This window comes from Paramormyrops kingsleyae, chromosome 3 (genome assembly GCF_048594095.1).
Source record: "Paramormyrops kingsleyae isolate MSU_618 chromosome 3, PKINGS_0.4, whole genome shotgun sequence".
Classification (NCBI taxonomy): domain Eukaryota; kingdom Metazoa; phylum Chordata; class Actinopteri; order Osteoglossiformes; family Mormyridae; genus Paramormyrops; species Paramormyrops kingsleyae.
In genome coordinates, this window is record NC_132799.1 from 14416224 (window position 1) to 14429506 (window position 13283).

Genomic DNA, 13283 nt, shown 5'->3' on the forward strand with positions numbered 1-13283 from the left:
ATGAAGGAAAATTGAATAAATTGAATTAAATGTGTGACTTAGATCAGCACTCTTTTCTTTTCCGCCTTGGGTTTCCCCTCTGCTCCATCTCTATGTCCTGACTGCCTCAAGAACCAGACCAGAAGTACCTCCACCTGGTTTTTCTAAAGCCTAAACACTCAAAGCCTAATGCATCCAGCCATAAGCATTCTTGCTGTACTGTCCTGCTGTATCTCTTCATGAGCCTGTTCCCTCAAAGCCACAAAGGCCTTTCCTCCAGCAACACCGACAGTCACACGCAGCATTTCCTGCTGTGAATAAAGCAAAACGAAACTCTCTGAACCCCACACAGGTGACGCTCAGACCAGTGCAAAGAAGTGAAAAAGCAATTAAGACAAAATAATAATAATAATAACACTGGGTTACAAAAAAAATTTTTTGTGAGTTGTCTAATATATTTCTGCTGATTTTACATATTTCTGGCCCACAGAACACGAATATGGCATCAGTTTTTGTAGATCAGGTCAGGTTTTTCAGCTAAGTTGATTTTAAAATAGTGCGATTTTCTGTCTCGAAAAAATTTAATTTACCACAAAATTAACTTTATATATGCAAAGTGTATGTTCAATCATCACTGTTCAAAACTTGGGGCTTAAATTTCCTTTTCCTTGAAGTTCTGGAATGTCCAGCGGCAGGGATGTCTCTAGTCAGAATGTATTCGCCGCAAATGTAACAAAAGACATCAGGCTTATTTCTGCAAGATCTTCTTAATGATGCCATCTCATTAACTTTGAAACTCTAAATAACAATATTTGTAATATGCAGCAACAAAATTTTAAGTATAGGCCTATAAATGAGAAACACACACGCACGCACACAATGTAGTTTACGTAATGCTTTGCATGGCATCAGTTTATCTAATTTCGACAATAGATCAAAAAGTTGACCTGGTAGCGCAAAACCAATGTGATTTTTGGATTTAGCGCATTAAAATTATCCTAGATCAGCTATAAAAAGTTAGACCTTTTTTTCACTGTTGACCAGTGTAATAATAACAATACATACATACATACAGGTATGTAGCCATTTCATGGATGGTATATGGCAGTCAGAGAACCTTCTCTACCAAAACAGTGATTACAGTATGGAATGTTCTAGATATGGCAATGCGTGTTTCTTCTTGCATATTCTCCCAAAAAAATGAATGAGCAGCTAGTGTCAGCTAAATTTATAACGTTAACCCATCTAGGGCACCCCTTTGTAGATTTCTATTTTATACAAGCCAGCTGTCAGGTACAATAACATTTAGCATGAATACGCAGCACAAACATATATGCTACACGGATGCTACACTGCATTAGGCAAGGCTTGCCAAAGCTGTAATCGTTAATTTTTGGGAGAGGCTCCAGCAGGGAAGCTAGGCCCCACAGCCCCCGCCCCCCCCCCAACACATGCCACACAGCAAACGCAGTTTTATGGCCGAGAGCAAACCTCACGCTGCGGTAACAAATCAGAGCAAGGCGAATCCGGAGCCACACGCAGGCCGCAAGAGGAATCACTGCAGATGCAAGAGCACAGACGGGGGCCAAGGCCTCGCGCACGTTCCAGGCATGACCAACGAGGCACAGCGTCAACCCAGAGCACCCGCTCTCAGAACCACAGCTGATGCAAAAAGAGAAGTGTGGCCAGCTGGTTCCCTCCCACCAGAGATGGTTCATGACAAGATGGAATTGTAAACAAACGTGACTGCTTAGAGTTTACTTCCTGGTATCCCACGATGCAATGCAGATAAATACATAATTATAAACTTAAATGATTGCATTACAAGGAACACCTTGTCTTTGACCATCTTTGCTGTCACACTGTCTCCTTGCAGGGAGACAGTCACTCTTCTTGTCTGATACCTTTTCATTAAGCCTGCGACCTGGTGACTTATTTCCATGTACTGTTGCAGCCCGGCCAGCAGGGGGCTCCCCTCTGTCACCTGCTCACTCTTCACCTCATCTGAGTTTACCTGCGTCCTGTCCACACACACACAGACACGCACAGTGAAGATTGGCTGCCACCAGGGTTTCAGCACATCGACTTTTAATGACTTCAGGCTTTTTAAAAAACTGTTTCAGTCATGGCAGCGTTCTTAATATTAGCCTAGCTTACACACCTTGAGACACAGACACCGTTGTGGTCCATGTTCAGAATTTCACTTTTTACTTCCGTCTTTCTGAGACACGCACGCGTTTGTTTTCTCTGTGGAGCGTGTGTGTGTGTGTGTGTGTGTGAGCAGTGCTGCAGTGGACTCACCTGGTCACCTGTTAGCACTGTGTAAAATGTGTGACCCTCCCGTTTACACCCAGTGACTGTTCCCTTCTTCCCAAATTTCAAATTATGCGCTATAAGTATGCTTTAACACCACCCTCACCCACCCCTAAACCTTCCCAGTTAAACTTCTGCTCTTTTTGGAATGTCACACCACAGCGGTCATTGAGAACAACTTGAGAAGCTCCAAAAACAGTGAAAAGTCTCTTTCTCTGCCTTTGACCTCTTGCCTTCCGTCTCTCCCTACAAACAGAGGGTATGAATGGGCCTCATTTTCTGTAGCCTGTTTGCTAAGCAGGATGGGGCACTAAAGACTCCATATCCACAAAGCTGAACCAGACACAGTAAACTGCAATAATCTGATTTTGAACTAACAGAGACAAACACGGTGAATTGATCTTTCCTGTTTTATCACTGAAATGTCTCTGAAGTGGTCTAGCTTGCTGAAGCTCTGTTGTGACAGCATATATGTTTTCTGTATTAACATGAGTACTCACAGACATGTCAATGAGTAACTGTTAACAAATGAGTAACTGTTAACAAATGAGTAACTGTTAATAAATGAGTAACTGTTGATAAACATTAAAAATTCACCTGTATACTTTGTTACAAGAGTTAATAGAGGGAAAAAACAATAATGCTGTTTGGAAAACTCGTATTTATTCATGGTTATTCAATAAAAATATGACGCAGGCAATGGAGTGCTTCTTTAAAGCAGTTTAATTTTATTGTCGGTCGTCCCCAGAGTTTATCCCATAGGAGCAGATCAGCGTCTGAGTCCATCTGGACATCTGCAATTTGTAAAACCCACAGGTGGTTCCCTACTAAAGCCGCACACACGCTCAGGCTCACAGAACTACTGTGACTCTCCCTCCTCTGGGTCATAAATACACCTCTGCTGTGCTGTGTGGTAAACGCAACCACAGTGCTTGTCCGGGTCATTTCCTGTGTGTAAACAGCTGGTGGGAGTGACGTATCTGAGAAAGCTTCTCGGCTTTCACTTCTGGGTTTTGTCTCATGACCAGCTGCCTTTATACCAAGTTGTCAGACGCTTGGATAGCGGGCTGGAGTTTGATACCCGGGATCAGTGGGCGTAAAAAGTATGTCGGAGATAAAGAAAGCACGGTCCGCCGTGTGGGTAAAGGCCAGCGCCTACCTGAGTGACGTCTCCCAGCTGAAGAACTCGCTGCTTAGGTCGGTGCTCGGCAGCAGGTCGTGGGGGAACAGTAGCTCGTCCCTGTCCTCGTCCTCCTGCCCGCTCGCCCCCTCCTCTTCCTCTGTGGGCTGTGGAGCTGCCGAGGGCCCGTACCCCGGTCCCGGAGGCACCTGCACCGGCTCCTCTCCCGCCTCGCCGTCCTTATTTTCCGTTGTCCCTCTGGAACCTTCAGGACGGCCGGTAACCTGAGCAGCAGAGCAACAGCACAATTAGAGAGACACCTTCACGAGTCGTAAGCCATCTCTGCAAGGAGGCCCCCTTACCGATCCACATGCAGGCTCACCTCCATGCCCGGCAAAGGGCACAATTTACGACGCATCCAATCGAAAGCCAGTCAAGTGACAGAGGAGGAGATTAAACCTCGATCTATCATCATTTTCACTTCACATTGTTTTGTTACAGACCACACAACTCAGCATGAAGGCGTATGACTCACGTTCAAAATGCCTGATTTTATCGACATAAGAACCCATTTTGTCTGCCAGCAGTACAGCAAATATACAGGAAGACTGGCCAAATGAGGTCATATGTGGCAAGTATAATCATAAATATTGTTTAAAGAAGGAAATGTTTCCACTAATAATGTGTACGAAATCCTACACAGAGGTATAATGGCTCAGTAGACCCAAGCACTGTGGCCTTGCACCATCTGAGCTGCGGCTCCATTCCTGCCCCCGGTGCTGTGTGTGGAGTTCGCCAGCTTTCCTCATACTTGCATTGTTTTTTTTCTAGATACCCCTGTGTCTCCCCTCCCCACTCCTCCCACTATCTGAATTCCTGTCAGAGAACATTCTCAGTGTCTGATTGTGACCATGTGCCCAGTCCAGGATGTTCCCTGCCTGGTTCTTCCTGAGATCCTGAGATTCCAGGTTCACCGTCACCCTGCACTACAGTTATGGAAGATGGATGGATGGATGAAATTGAATCCTCTCCCAGGCTGAATGGCCAAGCAGACGTGTGCGGCATAATGGATGGGGATGGTAAGGCAAGGATGCCTTTGGGAAGAGCCTAAATTACATATTTTACTGGGTCAATATCACGCCCATGTTAGAGGACTGTGGTGTCATGGGAACTGCGGACAGCAACGGCAGCCCCTGCAGCAAAAGGAGACCCCGACTCCTGTTACCAAGCATCTAATTGCACAGCTACGACTAACAGAGGGCTGTAAAAAATGCTGCAAAGTATCCAGGTCCTATTATGTCTGATTGTGTTATAATTACGTTGCAAAACAGGAAAATCTGTGTAAGAGTCCTGCTACACAAATAAACTGCACACTTCCCTTAAGCTGTTGTTACATGCTTCGGATTATTTTAAAATATTACACTTTGAATTATACCGCTAAAACAAATTCGGATGCGTTTTTGTTCCAAGCAAGTATTTAATCCTTCAATTGTATAGCCCTCTCACTCACACACTCAGCAAACATGTTGAATACCAACCAGGGTTGGGGCCATTCCAGAATGTATTCATCAATTCCAGTGCAAATCAGGAAATGGAACTGGAGTTGGATTGGGGAAAAAAACGTATGGTGAACAGGAATTGGAATTGAATTCAAATTTCAGGGAGATTTAAATTTTAAATTTAAACTCCAGTCCCATTTCCTGATTTGGGCTGGAATTGATGAATGCATTCCGGAATGGTCCCAACCATTATCCCAACCTTAGCTGATCATTACTGCCACTGTCTAACATTTCACTGAAAAACTGGTGCCACAGGGGAACATAATCACACCCTCCCTCAAAAAAATCTAATGACAGATGGAGGGCACTACAGGCAGTACATGCACTCAGAAAGTAGCCCCTGGGGTATGTGAGCTGTCATGGGTCATGTTACTAATACATCACCCGGCACACATTAGGGACACTGCCTTTCAGCGCTGGGATGAGCGGGAATTGCCCCAGTCAGGACCCCATCGATCGGGGGGAAATGGATCCATGCGTGCACAGCCCACCCTACACGCAGCTACAAGCAGTATTTACGAAAATCTTCCACCCACTGGAAAATAACGCCATCGGGGTCAGAAGTACGAATACCCACAGAACAAAAGCTGTTTAGCAGTTTCACACCTGGGCCAATAGGAATCAAGCTGGCTGAGCTAAAACATACATTACCGAGTACTGGACCTAGAATGCGAAAACGCACATAACACAAAACCTTGATAACCTTGATTATCGGCTGTTTGTACCATTTCTACAAAATTCTGCAAGTATACCAGATTATACATTCTGAAAAATACTCACATTAGTAGTCAAATATTCGTATTTTTCTTATAGTGCCAGTTTGTCTGTCATATTTAATGGAAACTTGAGCAACATCCTTTGTCGTCCCCAAACAACAGAATCTGGTTACAGCTAAAATCACTTCAAAGGTTCCCATTATTGTCCAGTAAAGTTCTGCACAGGCTCTTTTGTGGTGAGTCTCTATTAATGTGTGAAAAGAATCAATGAAAAACGAATGCATTTCTATTCTGACTCTCACTCCCTTTTTCTAGTCATTTTTCTTCTTTCTTTTTGTTTCCCTCTCGTAATCTTTCTCAACTGGTAACTCCAAAGTGTTGCATTTTTCGCAACCCTAGCTGTACACTAAAACCTTTCACACAGGGACGTGTCTTATTTTGCAAACAGATACTATTGATTTCACCCCTACAGGAATTTGAAACTTAGCTAAACCTTGTTTTGCCCCTCAAAACATTCACTAAACACCATCATTCTACTGCAATAATAACAAAGTTAACAGTTTGCATGTAACCTTCAGTCGCCCTTAAGAAGAGTTTTCTTTCCATGCAAGTTATTTTTCTGTGTTAGAAAGTTCATTCATTCCTAAAGGACAATTAACAACACAAAAGCAGAAGCTCATCAAACGCTTTCAGGCCCATATATAGGTGAGCTTGCAGAAGTTGACCAGAGCACAAGAGGAACCACAGCAACATCAGGCAGCAGACTTCACAAGCGTCTGATATGAGCGAGCTGACTGTGGACTTCACCTGCACACTTAGAACGTTTGCTCCGGGTGCGAGAGACCTGCATGCACTGCAGGATAAGGTCCCTGAGGACAGCGATGGATCAGCCCCCTCCTGGTAAACAAGCAGCCATGACTGTCCTCTACACACCTGTGGATCCTTCAAGTGAGAAAGTCTCGCTCTGCCTTCCTGGTGAAAGACTTTGACTCCCAGTCGCTCTGCCTGGAGACACACACTCCGAAAGCCACAGCGGCCCCGTGATAACGAGGCACATGAAGTGTCTGAACCTCACTCACACCAGGAGACCCTGCAGCTTACACGCCAGAACCTTCTACACGTGTTGGTGTTCGCACGCCGTGCTTCTCCTCACACTTACTGTGTCACTGCCCTTAAGGAGTGACCCCGCTCTTTCCGGGCGGCTCAAAACTCGCGACGGTGTCTGCAGCTGCTCGCTGCCCCAGCGGACTCCCGATTCACACACCCCCCCCCCCCCCTTAAAAATTTCCATTCTGCTCCTCAGTGGGAGATTGCATACGGAGGAGAGGTGCAGAGAGGAGCGGGGGTGGAGAGGGGGCAGGTGGAGAGCTTACCTCGGGCGGTGAGCCTGTGAACACTTGGTCCAGATGTGTGACAGTCCAGAGACCGAGGAGTATGACCAACAATCCAGCAGCGGCCACTGACTGTGACCAAAGTACTTAAGTTCGGAATTCCCCTCCCGTCCCGTCAAACTCTTTCTACGCTCTTGACGGACTCCTGCTCTCTCTCTTGCTCTGTTTCTCTTGCTCACTCAGCCCCTCCCTCTCTCTCTCCCTCCCTCCCTCTCTCTCTCTCTCTCTCTCTCTCATTCTGTCACTTCCTGCTCTCAGAGAGTGGGTCACACAGTCCCAGTCTTGTTACAGGTGAATGCTGGGAACTGGGTCAAAGGTCACCATCGCAGCGTCTGTGGGGGGTGGGATCGGGTTACGCGGTAGGAGAATTTGGCTGCGGAGCCTGACCCAGAAACACACAAACAGGCATGATCTCCCACGCACACACACCCACACACACACACACACACACACTCACTCAAACACCCATTGCTGGTGCAAAGTGAGAAGATCCAAGAGCAGAGTCACCCCACCTGACCCAAGGCCACACTAAGCCATTCATTCCCTAACAAGCTGGTCCGTCTCTCCCTCCCTCCTCTGGGGATCATCAATCTGTCCAGCGCTGACTCTCTCGTTCCCTCAATTATGGGCTGCCACACTGGGAGGGAGGCTGTCGAAAATGTACAGAGTGTATATTCTCAACTTTTCAGTCTCTGAGCCACATTCAAGTCCTGACTTCAGTGCGTGCGGACAGGACGACCCAGTAACCACAAAGTCCAGGATTAAAGAATCAGCCAGCTGGCCCAGAGGGCAGCTATGTGAAGCTTCTGTCTCACACACACACACACACACACACACACACGCTAGCGTCTGTAAAGGCGCACACACACATGCATAGACATGGAACTCACAGCATCAGCAAACCTTACCAATGGTACCTTCTGTTCTGCATTTGTCTTAGAGGGCAATGGCATCGCATTGCCCGATGCACCCCCTTGTGGCTGAAAAAGATATTACTCATATCACATTTTTTAAAATGGCCATTTATATGTCATCGTATTTTTTTTTAGACTTGTTTTCTCTGTAAAGAAGGTATCTACCTACCAAACATTGCTTCATCATGTCATACATTAGGAGGTCAATAATGGTGATACAGAATGATTGAACCATATAGGTGGACCTTTACTCAGCAGCTGAGATTTACTTTAGGTTAGCAGAAGCTGGTGTTAGCAGCTGAAAACTTCAGAAAGGTACTGGACCAACCAAATAGCATAAAAAAACACTCACACATTTCACTCCTGTTAATTTGTCTGTAAAAACTATTTTGGCTCTCATGAAACCTCGAGAGTGCTCATTCGCAACATATCTGCACACATCTACAGCTGCATGGTAGTTTCAGTACCTTTCAAAACAAAAAGGAAGAATCACACCAATCATGAAAAAAGCGTGAAAGCGAATGAAGTGACAAGTTCTGATTAAAAGACCAGAAGGATCAGCAGATGGGATACCAAAGTAATCTGGAGCTAAAGGTTAATTTAGCATTTAGTTTTTAAGCATTGCCACCCTCACTGGATAGCCCACACACAGCAACACACCCTTACCAGATCTGCTGGAGAGCTGCTCTCATTCCCCATCATGAAACGATTTATCAAAGTCTCACTCTATCCATAAGAGATCCCTCTTAAGGCTGTAAGAGACCAGCAAAGTGCAAGAGTCAACATCACGCAGGACACCAGACAGATCTATACAGACGTCCTAGAATGCCCTAGAAGGAATGTGCATCTTTCACACCGATGACTGAAACAGCTGTGTAGAGAAGGAGGACAGTTCAATATTTTGTCAACATGCCTCAAGATTGTGCTGCAGGAGGCTTCTTCTGCAATCTATGGGAAAGTCCTGCCAGAGGCAGAGGTCTGTCCCACTTAGGATTTTGATCTCTCCTTACTCTCAGGGAGAAAATCCCCACCTTAAAAAAGAAACTCATCTCGATCTTTATGCCACATGTGTTGAAACAGAAGATGGCTATGTGCAGACAGGGCAATGTCCTCAGTGAAGACGGAGCCTGTGGAGTGAATCATCACCCACATCATCAGCAATCCAGTGACAAACTGACCATAGGATGTTAGTTATATGTGATGCCTCAGAGCAGTTTAGCTATTAGTTATGTAATAGATTTATAAATCAATATCTCAATTATTATTTCTACGGATAGTGAAGTTATAATGCCAGCAACAAGACAGAAAGGCCAATGATGTCTCTCCTTCATCAAGTATTAACATCAAACAGCAACTGTAACATGGGTTTAACAATGGAATTAACAATCCCTCTCTGAGGCATCGCCATGGAAACCGGCTATAAAAGAGACTCTTCATACCAACTGCCAGGTCACCAAAGCAGTCTTCCTCTCCATTCCAACCTGCCCCTGATGGACGTGTCAGAAGTTCACTTCCTGTTTGCCAGTTCCAGAACAGCTTCTCCTGAGGAACACGGATCTCCAGCCCTGTCCTGTCCGACCCTCCCCCCCAACCCCCACCACTGCCTGCGAGCAGCCAGATGAAAGAGTGGGTCTGTTTGAAGTCAGTACTGCCAGACTCACAATGAGCCAAAATTTCCAGACATTAACAGCTGTGATTGTGTACTGTGCATGTCTGTTTGTTATTACCTTCCCTTCCCAAGGTGTGGTGTCATAATTACCAGGCAAGCCAGAGTGGGCAGATCGGACTGGCAAAAGAAAACATGTCCAACTGGTTTCAAAAACATATTTTATTTCCTTTTGTAGGATGATATTTGAATGCAATGACTCATGATGCTTGCAGTCTCATATTCTGCAAGCCCTTTGAACTTTGACTCTTAAAATGAGGATTTTCCAACACCATAACCTCACCTCTCACACAAAGAAAGGTTGTTCCTGATTGGATGTAATAGGATGTGAGTCTTAAGTGACCATGAGTGAATGGAATCATGACCGTAATCACAAAAAATAGCACCACAAAGATCACTATGGAAACCAGCAGAGAAGCTTAAATAATTATGGTTAAATCTGTGAGGTCGTGTGCCTGTATTAACACGCGCACACACAGTCACGCGCAGAGGAGAGCTGTTCTTTGGAATCGCGCCGTAGGCGTCAAGTTGAGGCCGCAAAAAACAGTGGGAGGAGGGACAGATACAAGGCAGTGTACGTGTGTGTGTGTCTGTGTGTGTGTATGTGGGTGTGTGTGTGGGATTAAGTTTATATTGCATTGTTGGGACCGAATGCGGGGACAAAGTGTTATTTAGATGTTGTGGGGACCATTTTTCAGGTTCCCACAAAGATCAGTGAATGCAATCAAAAAATTAAAAATACCAAAAATCTTGTATTTTGTTTGGTTACTTATGGTTAAAGTTAAGGCTGGGTAGGTGTTAAGGTCGTCATGTTTGGATTAGAGTTTTCCCCATAGAAATTAATGGAGAGTCCCCACAAAGATATAACTACAAACCTGTGGGTGTGTGTGTGTGTGTGTTTGTATGTCGATGTGTGTGGTTTACTTTGTTCAGTCCATGCTTAGATAGAGGAAGAGCATGCACGAGTGTGCACTGCTGCTACAGTGCTTTTGGCTCCCCAAAAGATTTATATATATATATATCTTAGTATCGCTAAGTTTGATGTTTCATTCAGCCTGGGTCACAACCCTCCGAACTGGGAGGACGGGTACATTGTCTTTCTTCAGCTCCCATGACGCCCTGTGTGGCTCATCCGTGTCCAGGATTCCTGAGGCGTGCCAAATGTCGTAACTCATGCTACCTCAATGCTTATCCCCCGGCATAACATCCACACCGTGTGCAAAAAAAAACAGCAGGAAACTGGGGCTGTAGCCTCGTCCCTGCCTTCCTCACGGGAGACGCATGGCACTAATCTCACACGCGCTCATTCACAAGTGCCGTTTGCTGCACTGCCTGTCAGTCAGTCTCAATAGTCATCTATTTATTATATAAAACCAAACACTGAAAAGTCATTATTAATCTAAACGTCAAGTCTGATATTTCATTGCAGGATAGAAGTACTGCTTAAAATAGAACACGTATTTCTCTATAAAATATAAGCATGAAATTGTAAAGCTTCATATGACGATACTGCAGTTCTAACATTTCATGTCAGAATGAATCATTCTCATCATGTCTTTTCTCAGCAATAATCACAACCATTACAATGAAGCAGCATAAAATGTACTGTACTGTTATAATGCAATTTAAAGAAGGTAAGGTAAATCAGGCCAGAGTGGACACCAGAAAACATGGACACACACACACACACACATGTGTGTAGTCATGTCTTTTTGGGTACCGCTCATTCATTTCTATGGGTAAAATGCTAATGCTAACTATGACAACCTTACCCCCTACCCAGCCGTAACCAAACAAAAAAGAGTTTTTGCATTTTTAGTTTTTTCATTTCAGTTAAGGATTTTTATAAAATAAAACCTGGTCCCCATAAGGTAAAAAAATGGGTATTCATCATGTTGTGGGGACATTTGGTTCCCACAAGGTAAGCTATACCTGGACCACACACACACACACACACAGATTTGTAAAGATATCTTTGTGGGGACTCTCCATTCATTTCTACAGGGAAAGCTCAAAACCCAACATGACGACCTTAACCCCTACCCAGCCCTAACCTTAACCCCTACCCAGCCCTAACCTTAACCCCTACCCAGCCCTAACCCTAACCCCTACCCAGCCCTAACCCTAACCCCTACCCAGCCCTAACCTTAACCCCTACCCAGCCCTAACCCTAACCCAGCCCTAACCTTAACCCCTACCCAGCCCTAACCCTAACCCCTACCCAGCCCTAACCTTAACCCCTACCCAGCCCTAACCCTAACCCAGCCCTAACCTTAACCTCTACCCAGCCCTAACCTTAACCCCTACCCAGCCCTAATCCAGAAGTAACCAAACAAAATTTTTACTTTTTTGTTTGCATTCACAGACCTTTGTGACCTGAAAATGTTCCCTACAACGTAAGAAATACACAAGTTTTTATTACATTGTAGGGTAGTTTGGTCGAATGTAATATAAATATAATCCACACACACACACACACACACACACACATGCATACACACCTTCACTGAAAGACCAAGCAGGCATCCCTACTTAACATAATAATGCCATATCTTTTATTAATTAATATTCTTTCTGCCTTTCTGACAACCAAGATTAACCAAAATTACAAAAAAACCTATTTGTGCTCTGTAATGGATTTACAGTAATCTGAATGCACTGGAGTTTCCAGTGTGTGTGAATGGTGTGTGTGTGTGTGCAGCACCCTTCATTATCCTGGGCTCTGGTTTGGGGTATTTCTATTATAGGGTTTACATACTGTTACACCTCCTCCCGTCCTTCAGGGGGAGCCGGTATCACAAAAATAGCTTTCGCAGTACAAATCCTCCATGACCAGTAAGATAACCTGGAAGTGCTGCCAGTTAATGAGCACTGCTGCTATTGTCAGCAGCCTGGCTGCAGAGCCGTATGCAAAGTACCAAGTCTCAGTCTGCACACATGACAGTGTCTGTGCCGCACTGCCGCTTGCTGAAGTGGCTGTCCACGTCTTTTATACATAACTGACCGGGGAAATGTTTACTCTAAGCAGGAGCATTTGCAGCACAGCCTGTGCCAATTCATGGCAACAAAATCAAATCAAAGATTTCTCAGTGTCCTCCTGTTCAACTAAGTGGCTGCCCTGAGCCTTAAGGTTCACTCATGGGAGTTTTACTTACACAAAAATGTTTTGGGGGCAGAAGGAAAAATGATTGGTTCAGAGAGATAACCAATCAGATTGTAAAGGAGGTGGATCCAAGCAAACTCCTCTACAATCTGATTGGTTATCTCTCTGAACCAATCATTTTTCCTTCTCCCCTCAGAACATATTTTGTGTAAGTAAAACTCCCATGAGCTTAAGGTTCAAATAAAATGGGAGGACAGTTACTTAAGGAGGAAAGTGTCATTCACAGAGTGTCCATAACAGTTCTGCCAATGCAGACTCACCCAAACACGCTTGGAAATCCATCCTCTATGCTGTCAAAAACACTCATTCGAGACACTAAGCCTTTTAGTCCAAAACAAATTGTAAAGAATGTCTCCAAACACCACAAAGGATTTTTAGAAAACATCTTCCAGAAAACCTTCCATAAAGACTGACTCTGATAACGCTCATTGGGTAGCGATGCAGCCTCACACCTCCAGGGTG

General features: G+C 44.8%; 1 protein-coding gene across 18 annotated transcripts in view; it reads right to left on the minus strand.

Annotated features, from left to right (window-relative positions):
- Nucleotides 1–13283, minus strand: part of tacc2 (transforming, acidic coiled-coil containing protein 2) — an 86990-nt gene that overhangs the window by 63074 nt on the left and 10633 nt on the right. For 6 of the 18 annotated variants that reach the window (XM_072709696.1, XM_072709688.1, XM_072709689.1 and 3 more), the window contains exons 2-3: nucleotides 3452–3696; nucleotides 1884–2000 (exon numbers count right to left, since the gene is read on the minus strand). In XM_072709696.1, the coding sequence (XP_072565797.1) occupies nucleotides 1884–2000; nucleotides 3452–3696 (362 nt within the window). Of the gene's footprint in view, nucleotides 1–1883; nucleotides 2001–3451; nucleotides 3697–7060; nucleotides 7891–7986; nucleotides 8059–8658; nucleotides 8745–9431; nucleotides 11390–13283 lie in introns of those variants that run through there. The other 12 variants (XM_072709687.1, XM_072709685.1, XM_072709684.1 and 9 more) reach the window with 6 other exon arrangements.